General features: G+C 44.5%; 1 protein-coding gene across 5 annotated transcripts in view; it reads right to left on the bottom strand.

The window, feature by feature from the left end:
- Positions 1-3,538: 3,538 nt before the first annotated feature.
- Positions 3,539-15,639, bottom strand: part of LOC115157477 (rho GTPase-activating protein 12) — a 156,419-nt gene continuing 144,318 nt past the window's right edge. For all 5 annotated transcript variants that reach the window (XM_029705750.1, XM_029705752.1, XM_029705751.1 and 2 more), the window contains 8 exons: positions 12,854-12,952; positions 12,480-12,582; positions 12,075-12,194; positions 11,400-11,498; positions 8,619-8,696; positions 6,391-6,525; positions 5,921-6,026; positions 3,539-5,292 (listed from right to left, as the gene is read on the bottom strand). In XM_029705750.1, the coding sequence (XP_029561610.1) occupies positions 5,121-5,292; positions 5,921-6,026; positions 6,391-6,525; positions 8,619-8,696; positions 11,400-11,498; positions 12,075-12,194; positions 12,480-12,582; positions 12,854-12,952 (912 nt within the window). In that variant the 3' untranslated portion in view covers positions 3,539-5,120. The remainder of the gene's footprint in view (positions 5,293-5,920; positions 6,027-6,390; positions 6,526-8,618; positions 8,697-11,399; positions 11,499-12,074; positions 12,195-12,479; positions 12,583-12,853; positions 12,953-15,639) is intronic.

Below are 15,639 nucleotides of genomic sequence, written 5' to 3'. Positions count from 1 at the left end.
TCTTTAAAAGTGCCTTCCTCACCATCTTAAATAAGCATGCCACACTCAAAAAAAATTGAACTAGGAATAGATATAGTCCTAGGTTCACTCCAGACCTGTCTGCCCTTGACCAGCACAAGAGCATCCTGTGGCGTTCTGCATTAACATCGAATAGCCGCTGTGATATGCAACTTTTCAGGGAAGTTAGGAACAAATATACACAGGCAGTTAGAAAAGCTAAGGCTAGCTTTTTTCAAACAGAAATTTGCATCCTGTAGTACTAACTCAAAAAAGTTATGGGATACTGTAAAGTCCATGGAGAATAAGAGCCCCTTCTCCCAGCTGCCCACTGCACTGAGACTAGGAAGCACTGTTACCACCGATAATCCACTATAGTTGAGAATTTCAATAAGCATTTCTCTATGGCTGGCCATGCTTTCCACCTGGCTACCCCTACCCTGGTCAACTGCCCGGCACCCTCCACAGCAACCCGTCAAAGCCCCCACCATTTCTCCTAAACCCAAATGCAGATAGCTGATGTTCTGAAAAGAGCTGCAAAATCTGGACCGCTACAAATCAGCCGGGCTAGAAAATCTGGACCCTCTCTATCTAAAATGATCTGCCGAAATTGTTGCAACCCCTATTACTAGCTTGTTCAACCTCTCTTTCGTATTGTCTGAGATTCCCAAAGATCGGAAAGCTGCCGCGGTCATCCCCCTCTTCAAAGGGGGTGACACTCCAGACCCAAACTGCTACAGACCTATATCTATCCTACTCTGTCTTTCTAAGGTCTTTGAAAGTCAAGTTAACAAACAGATTACCGACCATTTCAAATCCCACCGTACCTTCTCCGCTATGCAATCTGGTTTCAGAGCTGGTCATGGGTGCACCTCAGCCACGCTCAAGGTCCTAAACAACATCATAACCGCCATCGATAAGAGACATTACTGTGCAGCCACATTCATTGACCTGGCCAAGGCTTTAGACTCTGTCAATCACCACATTCTTATTGGCAGACTTGATAGCCTTGGTTTCTCGCCGGGTTTACATACTACTTCTCTGATAGAGTTCAGTGTGTCAAATTGGAGGGCCTGTTGTCCGTACCTCTGGCAGTCTCTATGGGTGTGCCACAGGGTTCAATTCTCGGGCTGACTCTCTTCTCTGTATACATCAATGATGTTGCTCTTGCTGCTGGTGATTCTCTGATCCACCTCTACGTAGACGACACCATTCTGTATACTTCTGGCCCCTCTTTGGACACTGTGTTAACTAACCTCCAGACGAGCTTCAATGCCATACAACTCTCCTTCCGTGGCCTCCAACTGCTCTGAAACGCAAGTAAAACTAAATGCATGCTATTCAATCGATCACTGCCCGCACCTGCTCTCCCGTCCAGCATCACTACTCTGGACGGCTCTGACTTAGAATACGTGGACATCTCCAAATACCTGGATGTCTGGTTAGACTGTAAACTCTCCTTCCAGACTCACATTAAGCATCTCCAATCCAAAATTAAATCTAGAATCGGCTTCCTATATCGCAACAAAGCATCCTTCACTCATGCTGCCAAATATATCCTCGTAAAACTGACCATCCTACCGATCCTCGACTTCAGTGATGTCATCTATAAAATAGCCTCCAACACTCTACTCAACAAACTGGATGCAGTCTATCACAGTGCCATCCGTTTTGTCACCAAAGCCCCATACACTACCCACCATTGCAACCCGTACGCTCTCGTTGGTTGGCCCTCGCTTCATACTCGTCGCCAAACCCACTGGCTACAGGTTATCTACAAGTCTCTGCTAGGTAAAGCCCCACCTTTTCTCAGCTCACTGGTCACCATAGCAGCACCCACTCGTAACACGCACTCCATCAGGTATATCTCACTTGTCACCCCCAAAGCCAATTCCTCCTTTGGTCGTCTTTCCTTCCAGTTCTCTGCTGCCAATGACTGGAATTAACTGCAAAAATCTCTGAAGCTGGAGACTCATATGTCCCTCACTAGCTTTAAGCACCAGCTGTCAGAGCAGCTCACAGATCACTGCACCTGTACATAGCCCATCTGTAAACAGCCCATCTATCTACCTACCTCATCTCCATACTGTATTTATTTATTTATCTTGCTCCTTTGCACCCCAGTATCTCTACTTGCACATTCATCTTCTGCACATCTACCATTCCAGTGTTTAATTGCTATATTGTAATTACTTCTCCACCATGGCCTATTTATTTCCTTAACTCCCTTATCTTGCCTCATTTGCACTCACTGTATATAGACTTCTTGTTTTCTTTTTTCTACTGTATTATTGACTGTATGTTTTGTTTATTCCATGTGTAACTCTGTGTTGTTGCATGTGTCGAATTGCTATGCTTTATCTTGGCCAGGTCGCAGTTGCAAATGAGAACTTGTCAACTAGCCTACCTGGTTAAGTAAAAGTGAAATAAAAATATGTATATACTGTACTCTATACCATCTATTGCACCTTGCCTATGCCGTTCGGCCATCGCTCATCCATATATTTATATTCTTATATTCATATTCTTAATCATTCCTTTACACTTGTAGGTAGTTGTTGTGAAATTGTTAGATTACTTGTTAGATATTACTACACGGTCGGAACTAGAAGCACAAGCATTTCACTACACTCGCATTAACATCTGCTAACCATGTGTATGTGACCAATAAAATTGGATTGTTAGTAACAACCACATCATCAACATTAAGGGCAGCTCTGAGGAGGAGTGTTTATTCTCCAGGTCTTAAACTGTTTTCCAGAACTTCTTTACTTTTACTTTAGACAGACATAGAGAGACAATGTGTATGACATGATTAGTTCCTTTTCCAGTCTTTTGAAACTTTGTTACACAACACAGTGCTCACTAGTCTTCCAGGTACTTTACTACACAACACAGTGTTCACTAGTCTTCCAGGTGCTTTATTACACAACACAGTGTTCACTAGTCTTCCAGGTACTTTATTACACAACACAGTGTTCACTAGTCTTCCAGGTACTTTATTACACAACACAGTGTTCACTAGTCTTCCAGGTACTTTATTACACAACACAGTGCTCACTAGTCTTCCAGGTACTTTATTACACAACACAGTGCTCACTAGTCTTCCAGGTAGAGCAGGATAAATTCATGACAGGATTGAGAGAAAATCTGCATTTATTCATCAAATGTTGTAGCTACAGTATAATATTGCCAATAAGTGTATTTCAAGGACTGAACTTATACTGATCTACATTTGCCTTTTGGTTTAATGTGTTATTATTTCAAGAATATGTATTCTAATCATTAGTTATGTCAGTATACAAATAGTTTCATAAAATTTTCCATCACAAAAGGTCAAGCAGAAATTTGCTGTCTCAGCAAAAACAAATATAATAAAATCCAGTATCAACAAGCCCCACCTGAAAGACCTTTGTGTTGTTTTCAATGATGGTGGAAATGTGTGCACGTTTTTGTTTATGGTATCAGTGTGTGTGTGTGTGTGTGTGTGTGTGTGTGTGTGTGTGTGTGTGTCAGACGAGAGATGAGAAAACAAGTGGCACAGGTTTTACAGGGTCTCAATGGAGGCCTTTATTCCAATTAGACAAAGACGTCATGAACAGCAGTTAGTTTGGAAAATAATGACATTCAAAATGTGTCATTTACCCACAACACAGGTAAACCTCCACAACCCCAGGTCATATAGTAAGTAGTTCCAGGGTTGTAAAATTACAGTTACTTTCCCCAAATTCCCTAGGTTTTCCAAAAATCCTGGTTGGAATGTCCCCTGGATCAGGAGTGAATATGCAGACTATCCAGGGAATCCTCCCAACAGTGATTTGGGGAAAATCTAGGAATTTTAGGAAAGTTACTGGAATTTTTCAATCCTAAATGATTATTTTTTTATTATTTTTTTACACAATCAGTCTACGTTATGGAACGAATCTTAATACGTTAGTGATTGTTTCCCCAAGTTTCTAACGCTCACCATCAAGTCAAACATAATTACTATCAAACATCTGTACAACATATTTCCAGTCAGTCAGTCAATCCCCCCCCCCCCAACACACACACACAGGTTGCATCCAAAATGCTACCTTGTTCATTCTCTTTATAGTGCTCTACCTTTGATCAGAGCTCTGGTTGAAAGTAGTGTACTACGAAGGGAATAGGGTACCATTTGACACAACACACTGCAGCTGTACATATTATTCAACAGAACTTTCATTTATTAATGGTTTCCTTATTCACCACCAGTCAGCGGACCAGTTCTGTATTTTCAAGTTGAAATCTGACTGATAGGAGAAGATTTCTTCTGAAAACCAGAGAAGCAGAATAGTTTTGGTATGATGGCTGAAGAAAAACCATGAGTCAGTTACTTCGTCCCAAATGGAACCCTATTCCCTATATAGTGCACTACCTTTGGCCAGAAGAAGTACACTTTATAGTGAATAGTGAGCCACGTAAGACACATTCAGTGTGTAGAACGGACTGCTTTACTGAGGAGAGAGAGTCTGTATTTAGAGGAGAGGGATCATTTACGATGGCCATAGTGATCCAGTGAATGGACAGTCAGGATTGGATGTTGCCTTTTGCAGAAAGTCCCACAAAAGCAGCCATGGAGAGAGGAGCAGGAGGGGGAGGCATCTCCCATGTTTGCTGCTAAGAGTCTCAACTATGGTTTATTGGTTGTGTATAATAAGTCCTTGTCTTACAGGTTTGGTTCGCTGGAGATGGATTCTGAGGCGTGAATGACTACGGGATAGAGGGAGGTGAGTTGGACCAGTCTCTCCTGGGTTGGGTTGAGAGCTCTGCATAGTCATGGTGGTGATGGTGTTCAGAGAGGAGGTCTGGGTTGGAGTCATTACAGCACAACGTTACGAAGCATTTGACAACGGAAAACCAAAACAAGTGTTTCTTATTGGACAAGTTCCCGTTGTCCCTCTCCGTTTCGTCCTGTTAGCTTCCGTGTCGTTCCTAGTGAACATCACCTCCCGTCTCCACCAGTGTAGGGTGAAGTTGCCCCGAGATGCTGATCTTGGGTCAGTTTAGCATTTCCTCCACTAATGGTTAAGGTTATGATTGTGTGGGAAGGGAAACTGATCCTAGATCTGTACCCAGGGGAAAGGTCACCCCTCTGGTGTCTACCTAAAGATGCCCTCGTACTCCAGCAGGATGAGCTCTACTATCTGGTTCTGATAGACCATGTGGACCGCCATGTTCCACGTCTCTGTCTCGGGTCTGAGAAGGGTGGGGCCGAACACTATGGCCACGCTCTGGGTCGTCATACGGTTCTCCTCTCCGTGGTCAATCACCCTGCAGACAGAGAGAGGAGCGTTATAGCTAACAGTTATATCATTATAGATGTAGCATCATATAGATAAAACTCAGTCACCCTGCAGACAGAGAGAGGAGCGTTATAGCTAACAGCTATATCATTATAGATGTAGCATCATATAGATAAAACTCAGTCACCCTGCAGACAGAGAGAGGAGCGTTATAGCTAACAGCTATATCATTATAGATGTAGCATCATATAGATAAAACTCAGTCACCCTGCAGACAGAGAGAGGAGCGTTATAGCTAACAGCTATATCATTATAGATGTAGCATCATATAGATAAAACTCAATCTCCCTGCGGACAGAGAGAGGAGCGTTATAGCTAACAGCTATATCATTATAAATGTAGCATCATACAGCTAAAACTCAATCACCCAGCGGAGAGAGAACAAGTTTGTATTTATTCATTTAACCAGGCAGGTAAATTAAGAACAACTTCCTATTTACATTGAGGGCAAGAGGCTATAGCATTGAAAACCTGGGAACTTGGGGAAAGTTAATGGAATTTTGCAACCCTAGCCCTGTTAAACAGGGGATCAATATGAATGATGCTAAAACAACAAGATGATATTGTCATTTAGTTAACTGTGGAGGTTGACTAACTTCCTGAGGTGTTTGAAGAGGACCTGCATAGTGTCCTGGTTGGATTTTGGTAACTGTTTGACCCGCTGCTTGATGGACTGGACACGCTGCTTGTAGTCTGGGATCTCTGTTGAGCAGACAGAAATACTGAATACTGTAGCAAAATGTTTTGCAACCGATAACGAAAAAAAGCTTCTCTCATTGGACAACTTCAGCTTGTCCCTTCCTGTTCAGTAGGAAGAACAACAACAGGCTTCACATTCAAACAACACACTGGGCGATTCCCATTTCCTAATCTTTAATGTGATGTAGCGCCACCCAATGGATAAATATAACATTTTCTACATTCAGTAGTACAGTAGTAGACATATAGATGGACACTAATACAACATGAAGTAAAGAATTCAACTATTAGAATGGACTAGCCAGGATGTGTATTTGTTGTTGTTATTGTACTCATAGTAAAACCAATGGGATTATTATGTACTCACTGATTGAGTTGACAAAGTCATGGAATAATCCATATGTGAAGAGGGGTTCAGGAAGCTCTCTGAAGAACATCTTCAACGCTCCTGTAATCACATGGATATCCTCCCACTTCCCTTCCTCCAGGTTCACCTTCTCATCTACACACACACACACACACACACACACACACACACACACACACACACACACACACACACACACACACACCACACACACACACACACACACACACACACACACACACACACACACACACACACACACAGGGTTATTCAGTGTACTACACGTCCATGCATACTCAGACTGTCAGTATACAGAGAGAGGGACAGTAGCAGTGGTACCAACCATGATCAAATCAAAGTCTATTTGTCACGTGAGCAGAATTAAACACCTTACAGTGAAATGCTTACTTACAAGCCCTAACAAACAGTGCAATTATTAAGTAATAAATATGTATTAGGAAAACAATAGATAAATAAATAAAAAAATAAAAAGACAGTGAATTTAACAGCAGCGAGGCTGTAACGGGACACACACACACACACACAATGTAAATAGTCCGGGTAGTCATTTCATTACCTGTTCAGGAGTCTTATAGCTCATGGCCACAGACCTGAGTGCTATGGGTCTGTAGTCATTTAGGCAGGTGATCTTAGTGTTCTTGGACACAGGGACTATGGTGGTCTGCTTGAAACATGTTCGTATATAAGACTCAATCAGGGACATGTTGAAAATGTCAGTGAAGACACCTCGCAGTTGGTCAGCAAATGCCCAGATCACACGTCCTGGTAATCCGTCAAGTGAATGTTGACCTGTTTAAAGGTCTTACTCACGTCGGCTATGGAGAATGTGATCACACAGTCATCCGGAACAGCTGATGCCTCATTGTTGCTTTCCTCGAAGCGAGCATAGACGTGATTTAGCTCGTCTGGTAGGCTCGTGTCACTGGGCAGCTCTCGGCTGTGCTTCCCTTTGTAGTCTGTAATAGTTTGCAGGCTCTGCCATATAAGACGAGCGTCGGAGCCGGTGTAGTGCGATTCAATCATAGTCCTGTAGTGTCGTTTTACCTGTTTGATGGTTCATCGCAGGGCATAGCAGGATTTCTTATAAGCTTGAAAGCGGCAGCTCTACCCTTTAGCTCAGTGAGAATGTTGCCTGTAATCCATGGCTTCTGGTTGGGGTATGTACGTACAGTCACTGTGGGGACAACGTCCTCGATGCACTTATTGATAAAGCCAGTGACTGATATAGTGTACTCCTCAATGCCATCAGAAGAATCCCGGAACATATTCCAGTCTGTGCTGGCAAAACAGTCCTGTAGTTTAGCATCTGCTTCATCTGACCACTTTTTTATAGACCGAGTCACTGGTGCTTCCTGCTTTAATTTTTGCTTGTAAGCAGGAATCAGGAGGATAGAATTATGGTCAGATTTGCCAAATGGAGGGCGAGAGAGCTTTGTACTCTGTGTGTGGAGTAAAGGTGATCTAGAATTCTTTTCCCTCTGGTTGCGCATTTAACATGCTGATAGAAATTAGGTAAAACTGATTTAAGTTTCCCTGATTTAAAGTCCCCGGCCTCTGGGTGAGCGGTTTCCTATTTGCTTATTTCCTTATACAGCTGACTGAGTGTGGTCTTAATGCCAGCATTCGTCTGTGGTGGTAAATAAACAGCCATGAAAAATACAGATGAAAACTGTCTTGGCAAATAGTGTGGTTTACAGCTTATCATGAAATACTCTACTTCAGGCAGGCAAAATCTATATTACAGTTTTTGAAGTCCCTTTGGTAGGATACTCGTGATCGTACATTGGCAAGTAATACTGATGGTAAAGGCAGATTTCCCACTCGCCGTCGGTGGATCCTTACGAGGCACCCCGTCCTGGGTCCTCTGTACCTGCGTCTCTTTTTCTTGCCAATGATGGCGATTTTGGGCTTTGTCGGGTGTCTGAAGTACATCCTGTGCGTTCTGCTTCTTGAAGAAAAAAGGGGGTGACTGATCGCGGTCCTGATATCCAGAAGCTTTTCTTGGCGTAAGACACGGTGGCAGAAACATTATGTACAGAATAAGAAATAACGTGAAAAAAACACAATTGGTTAGGCGCCCGTAAATCTGCTGCCATTTCTTCTGGCGCCATTTTCTAGTGACAGTGACGAGAGAGAGAGTGAAGAGAGAGGACAGCAGCAGGAAAACCTATCATGATTGACAGTGAAGAGAGGACAGTAGCACCTACCATGATTGACAGCGAAGCGTAGTTTCTGGATGACCGCCAGGTTCCCACTCACTCTGTACAGCCCGTCCACATTCAGAGCTTCAGACAGAGGAACACAGAAGAGCATGCACCATTACACAACCATTCACAGTTTTATAAAAGAGATCGACGTTCTCATACCCTTACATACAGTGGGGCAAAAAAGTATTTAGTCAGCCACCAATTGTGCAAGTTCTCCCACTTAAAAAGATGAGGCCTGTAATTTTCATCATAGGTACATGTCAACTATGACAGGCAAAATGAGGGGGAAAAAATTCAGAAAATCACATTGTAGGATTTGTTATGAATTTATTTGCAAATTATGGTGGAAAATAAGTATTTTGTCACCTACAAACAAGCAAGATTTCTGGCTCTCACAGACCTGTAACTTCTTCTTTAAGAGGCTCCTCTGTCCTCCACTCGTTACCTGTATAAATGGCACCTGTTTGAACTTGTTATCAGTATAAAAGACACCTGTCCACAACCTCAAACAGTCACACTCCAAACTCCACTATGGCCAAGACCAAAGAGCTGTCAAAGGACACCAGAAACAAAATTGTAGACCTGCACCAGGCTGGGAAAACTGAATCTGCAATAGGTAAGCAGCTTGGTTTGAAGAAATCAACTGTGGGAGCAATTATTAGGAAATGGAAGACATACAAGACCACTGATAATCTCCCTCGATCTGGGGCTCCACGCAAGATCTCACCCCGTGGGGTCAAAATGATCACAAGAACGGTGAGCAAAAATCCCAGAACCACACGGGGGACCTAGTGAATGACCTGCAGAGAGCTGGGACCAAAGTAACAAAGCCTACCATCAGTAACACACTACGCCGCCAGGGACTCAAATCCTGCAGTGCCCGACGTGTCCCCCTGCTTAAGCCAGTACATGTCCAGGCCCGTCTGAAGTTTGCTGGAGAGCATTTGGATGATCCAGAAGAGGATTGGGAGAATGTCATATGGTCAGATGAAACCAAAATATAACTTTTTGGTAAAAACTCAACTCGTCGTGTTTGGAGGACAAAGAATGCTGAGTTGCATCCAAAGAACACCATACCTACTGTGAAGCATGGGGGTGGAAACATCATGCTTTGGGGCTGTTTTTCTGCAATGGGACCAGGACGACTGATCCGTGTAAAGGAAAGAATGAATGGGGCCATGTCTCGTAAGATTTTGAGTGAAAACCTCCTTCCATCAGCAAGGGCATTGAAGATGAAACGTGGCTGGGTCTTTCAGCATGACAATGATCCCAAACACACCGCCCGGGCAACGAAGGAGTGGCTTCATAAGAAGCATTTCAAGGTCCTGGAGTGGCCTAGCCAGTCTCCAGATCTCAACCCCATACAAAATCTTTGGAGGGAGTTGAAAGTCCGTGTTGCCCAACGACAACCCCAAAACATCACTGCTCTAGAGAAGATCTGCATGGAGGAATGGGCCAAAATACCAGCAACAGTGTGTGAAAACCTTGTGAAGACTTACACAAAACGTTTGACCTGTGTCATTGCCAACAAAGGGTATATAACAAAGTATTGAGATAAACTTTTGTTATTGACCAAATACTTATTTTCCACCATAATTTGCAAATAAATTCATTACAAATCTTACAATGTGATTTTCTGGATTTTTTCCCCTCATTTTGCCTGTCATAGTTGACGTGTACCTATGATGAAAATTACAGGCCTCTCATCTTTTTAAGTGGGAGAACTTGCACAATTGATGGCTGACTAAATACTTTTTTGCCCCACTGTATTTAGTTACTGTTTTTCATAGGACATGTGATCCAAGATGGCGTAGCAGTCAGACTTCTTTTTGTCCTCGTCTTGTCGTATCCCATGTATATATCTTTATCTTTTTAAATATTTTTCTTCCCATATATGTTTTATATTTTTCTTAACCTCAACTTCAACATACTCTCCTGCAATCTGCCTGACTCAATGTGGTATGGATCTGCTATTTCTTTACTTCTGAACCGGAACCCCAACAGAAGCTAGCCAGCTAACTAGCTACTAGCTAGTAGCCAGCCAGCCACTGCTCGCGGTCCTCAGCTACCATTAGACCGGACAACTCTCGCCAGTCTGCACAGCGCGACTCAAACTAGAGCAAGTTGGACTTATTTTTCTCCATATCTCCGGATTCCTACAGCAAGCTCTGAACCGTTTCACCTGGATCATCGCAGCTAGCTAGCTGCTATCCGAGTGGCCACTCCTGGCTAACGTCTCTGTCCCGAAGCAAGAACCAATTAGCCTGGAGCTAGCATTGCTAGGCCCATCTTCCGGCTAGCCAAAGAGGTCCATCAGCCACTCCTTGGGCTACAATACCTATTTTGACAATCAGCCTGGACCCCCACCGACCCATCACGACTGGACTACCAACGTAATTCGCCCGAGGGGGTTTATCAACTGGCTCCTCTGTCGCGACGTCCCCTGAATGCCCATCTGCTAGCCTGCTAGCCGCGGCCTGCTAGCTGTCTAGAGCATAGACAACTGAGTCAGACATTCAACTCACCACACCACTGTTACAATGAGAGACAACTGATTCAGCCATTCAACTCACCACACCACTGTTACAATGAGAGACAACTGATTCAGACATTCAACTCCCCTCACCACTGTTACAATGAGAGACAACTGATTCAGACATTCAACTCACCACATCACTGTTACAATGAGAGACAACTGAGTCAGACATTCAACTCACCACACCACTGTTACAATGAGAGACAACTGAGTCAGACACATTCAGACAGGAGAAGCACACCTACCGTTGTTTTCCACGTGGTCGATGCACATCGTGACGAAGCTTGGCACGGACGTGTTCTCTCTCTGACAGAGGTCACTCAGACTGCATCCAAACACCTGGTCTAAGACACACAGATATCAACAGGGTTATTATTACAGAGGTCACTCAGACTGCAGCCAACCACCTGGTCTAAGACACACAGATATCAACAGGGTTATTATTACAGAGGTCACTCAGACTGCAGCCAAACACCTGGTCTAAGACACACAGATATCAACAGGGTTATTATTACAGAGGTCACTCAGACTGCAGCCAAACACCTGGTCTAAGACACACAGATATCAACAGGGTTATTATTACAGAGGTCACTCAGACTGCATCCAAACACCTGGTCTAAGACACACAGATATCAACAGGGTTATTATTACAGAGGTCACTCAGACTGCAGCCAAACACCTGGTCTAAGACACACAGATATCAACAGGGTTATTATTACAGAGGAACAAAGTACTCCGCTACTGGAAAACAACATGCCCTTTTCTGCTAACCGTCTGGTAACTGTCCAGGTTTCCCAGAAATGAAGGTTGGAAGCTTCTAGAGGTTCTGTTTATTTCCTCTCCCAGCCCGGATTTCTGAAAAACCTGGGGGTTCTGGTAAAGTTATCACAATTCCCCAACCCTACTGCTCTTTGTAATACCTTTGATGTAGCCCTTGTCTCTGACTGTCTGCAGAGTGGGTCTGCGTGTCAAGAACTTCTTCAGCTTGATTCTGGTCTTCTTGTTGTCTGACGCGTCCATACTGGTGGAACTCTTCATGGCTACAGACCAATGACAACGGGAGATGACTTAACACCCTGACACACATAGGGACAGTTTCCTGGACACACACACACACACACACACACACACACACACACACACACACACACACACACACACACACACACACACACACACACACACACACACACACAAAACATCTATTTTTCTAGAGGTTCTCCATTGAGTGATCTTTTAGTCCTGGACTGCTGACCTATAATGATGAACAGAAACATCCTTAGTAGACAAAGAGGAGAGGTCTCAGACAGACATGATGCTCTGACCTCGGCTCTTCTTAGAGTCTCTGTGCTCTTTCTCCTTGTCTTGTTTCTCCGCTCCAGGAGACTCTGGCATGTCCTCCTCTATGGCCTCATCTGACTCCCAGGCCTACAGTAAGGCAGGTAACACACACACACACACACACACACACACATACACACACACACACACACACACACACACACACACACACACACACGAAGGAGACAGTCAGGAACACACAGAAACAGGTAGGTTACCTTTAGACTGGCACAATGACTAAACATGACAACTCTGCCACTTAGTGGATAGATGTGGAACTGCAGTACAAATCAGACAAGGGTGTGTATGTGTGTGTGTGTGTGTGTGTGTGTGAGTGTGTGTGTTTGTGCAGACTCACGTGTGTGCTGATGGCGTCCATCAGTGCCCTGTACCAGTCATTGATGACGCCGTCGTTCTCTGACTGGATCAGCAGCTCTGTATTCTGATGGGTTTTCAGCTGCATATTTAAAACATACAATACATACAAAGCTAAGTTACTAGCTATTTAGTCATTGTTAGCCTCTGCTAGCGGCCTTTACCCTCTACTCAGGCACCAGACGATTTTTTTGCCTGGATAATACCTGCCAGCCTCGGACTGTTTTTCTCCACTACAACGCCAGATTCCTGCCGTAAACCTTGGACCATTACTCCTGATCATCACAGCTAGCTAGCTGCCACTGAGTGACCAAGCCCCGAAGCTAGCTCTGAGCCAGGCGCTTCTCCCGGCTAGCAAACGAAATGACCACAATTACAATACCTCTTTCACCATCTGGCCCGGTCCCTTCGTCGATACGGCGCCCCGCCGTACCACCACAACTGGTCCGCAGACGTAATACCATCCGCTGTGCCTTCAACCGGCCTTTGCCGGACGACGGAGCAGACTCTTCTACTTACCCCGGCCTGCTAACTTTAAACATCGTGTCTCCTGCGTGCTAGCGTAGTAACGACTACCTAGCTGCTTCCCTGTCATCTATTGCTGTACACTGGACCCTATGATCACTTGGCTACATAGCTGATGCCTGCTGGACTGTTCATTTATCACGGTACTCCACTTTGTTTATCTGTCAGCCCCAGCCTCGAACTCAGGCCCTGTGTGTACTTAACCGAGCCTCTCTGCCCATTCATCGCCATTTAACCTGTTGTTGTTGTCTTAGCTGATTAGCTGTTGTTGTCTTACCTGTTGTTGACTTAGCTAGCTCTCCCAATCAACACCTGTGATTACTTTATGCTTCGCTTTATGTCTCTCTCAAATGTCAATATGCCTTGTATACTGTTGTTTAGGATAACTATCATTGTTTTAGTTTACTGCGGAGCCCCTAGTCCCATCATACATGCCTAACATACCTCCTTTGTCCCACCTCCCACACATGCGGTGACCTCACCCATTATAACCAGCATGTCCAGAGATGCAACCTCTCTTATCATCAATCAGTGTCTGGGTTTACCTCCGCTGTACCCGCACCCCACCATACCCCTGTCTGCACATTATGCCCTGAATCTATTCTACCACGGCCAGAATTCTGCTCCTTTTATTCTCTGTCCCCAACGCACTAGACGACCAGTTTTGCTATCCTTTAGCCGTACCCTCATCCTACTCCTCCTCTGTTCCTCGGGTGAAGTGGAGGCTAACCCAGGCCCTGCGTGTCCCCAGGCACTCTCATTTGTTGACTTCTGTAATCGAAAAAGCCTTGGTTTCATGCATGTTAACATCAGAAGCCTCCTCCCTAAGTTTGTTTTATTCACTGCTTTAGCACACTCTGCCAACCCTGATGTCCTGCCGTGTATGAATCCTGGCTTAGGAAGGCCACCAGAAATTCTGAGATTTCCATACCCAACTACAAAATGTTTCGTCAAGATAGAACTGCCAAAGGGGGAGGAGTTGCAATCTACTGCAGAGATAGCTTGCAAAGTTCTGTCATACTTTCCAGGTCTATGCCCAAACAGTTCGAGCTTCTAATTTTAAAAATGAATCTCCAGAAATAAGTCTCTCACTGTTGCTGCCTGTTATACACCCTCCTCTGTTCCCAGCTGTGCCCTGGACACCATATGTGAATTGATTTCCCCCCATCTATCTTCAGAGTTCGTACTGTTAGGTGACCTAAACTGGGAAATGCTTAACACCCCAGCAGTCCTACAATCTAAGCTAGATGCCCTCAATCTCACACAGATTATCAAGGAAACCACCAGGTACAACCCTAAATCCGTAAACATGGGCACCCTCATAGATATTATCCTGGCCAACTTGCCCTCCAAATACATCTCTGCTGTTTTCAATCAGGATCTCAGCGATCACTGCCTCATTGCCTGCATCCGCTATGGGTCTGCGGTCAAACGACCACCCCTCATCACTGTCAAACGCTCCCTAAAAGACTTCTGCGAGCAAGCCTTTCTAATCAACCTGGCCCAGGTATCCTGGAAGGATATTGACCTCATCCCGTCAGTCGAGGATGCCTGGTCGTTCTTTAAAAGTAATTTCCTTACCATCTTAAATAAGCATGCCCCTTTCAAAAAAATTTAGAACTAAGAATGGATATAGCCCTTGGTTCACTCCAGACCTGACTGCCCTTGACCAGCACAAAAACAGGGAAGTCAGGAACCAATACACACAGTCAGTCAGGAAAGCAAAGGCTAGCTTTTTCAAACAGAAATTTGCATCCTGTAGCTCTAACTCCAAAAAGTTTTGGGACACTAAAGTCCATGGAGAACAAGAGCACCTCCTCCCAGTTGCCCACTGCACTGAGGCTAGGTAACACGGTCACCACCGATAAATCCATGATAATCAAAAATTTAAATAAGCATTTCTCTACGGCTGGCCATGCTTTCCTCCTGGCTACCCCAACCCCGGCCAACAGCTCCGCACCCCTCGCAGCTACTTGCACGAGCCTCCCCAACGTCTCCTTCACCCAAATCCAGATCGCAGATGTTCTGAAAGAGCTGCAAAACCTGGACCCGTACAAATCAGCTGGGCTAGACAATCTGGAACCTCTCTTTATGAAATTATCCGCCGCCATTGTTGCAACCCCTATTACCAGTCTGTTCAACCTCTCTTTTGTTTCGTCCGAGATCCCTAAAGATTGGAAAGCTGCCGCGGTCATCCCCCTCTTCAAAGGGGGAGACACTCTAGACCCAAACTGTTACAGACCT

Source organism: Salmo trutta, chromosome 21 (assembly GCF_901001165.1).
Source record: "Salmo trutta chromosome 21, fSalTru1.1, whole genome shotgun sequence".
Taxonomy (NCBI): domain Eukaryota; kingdom Metazoa; phylum Chordata; class Actinopteri; order Salmoniformes; family Salmonidae; genus Salmo; species Salmo trutta.
This window is presented reverse-complemented; position numbering and strand designations above follow the sequence as displayed.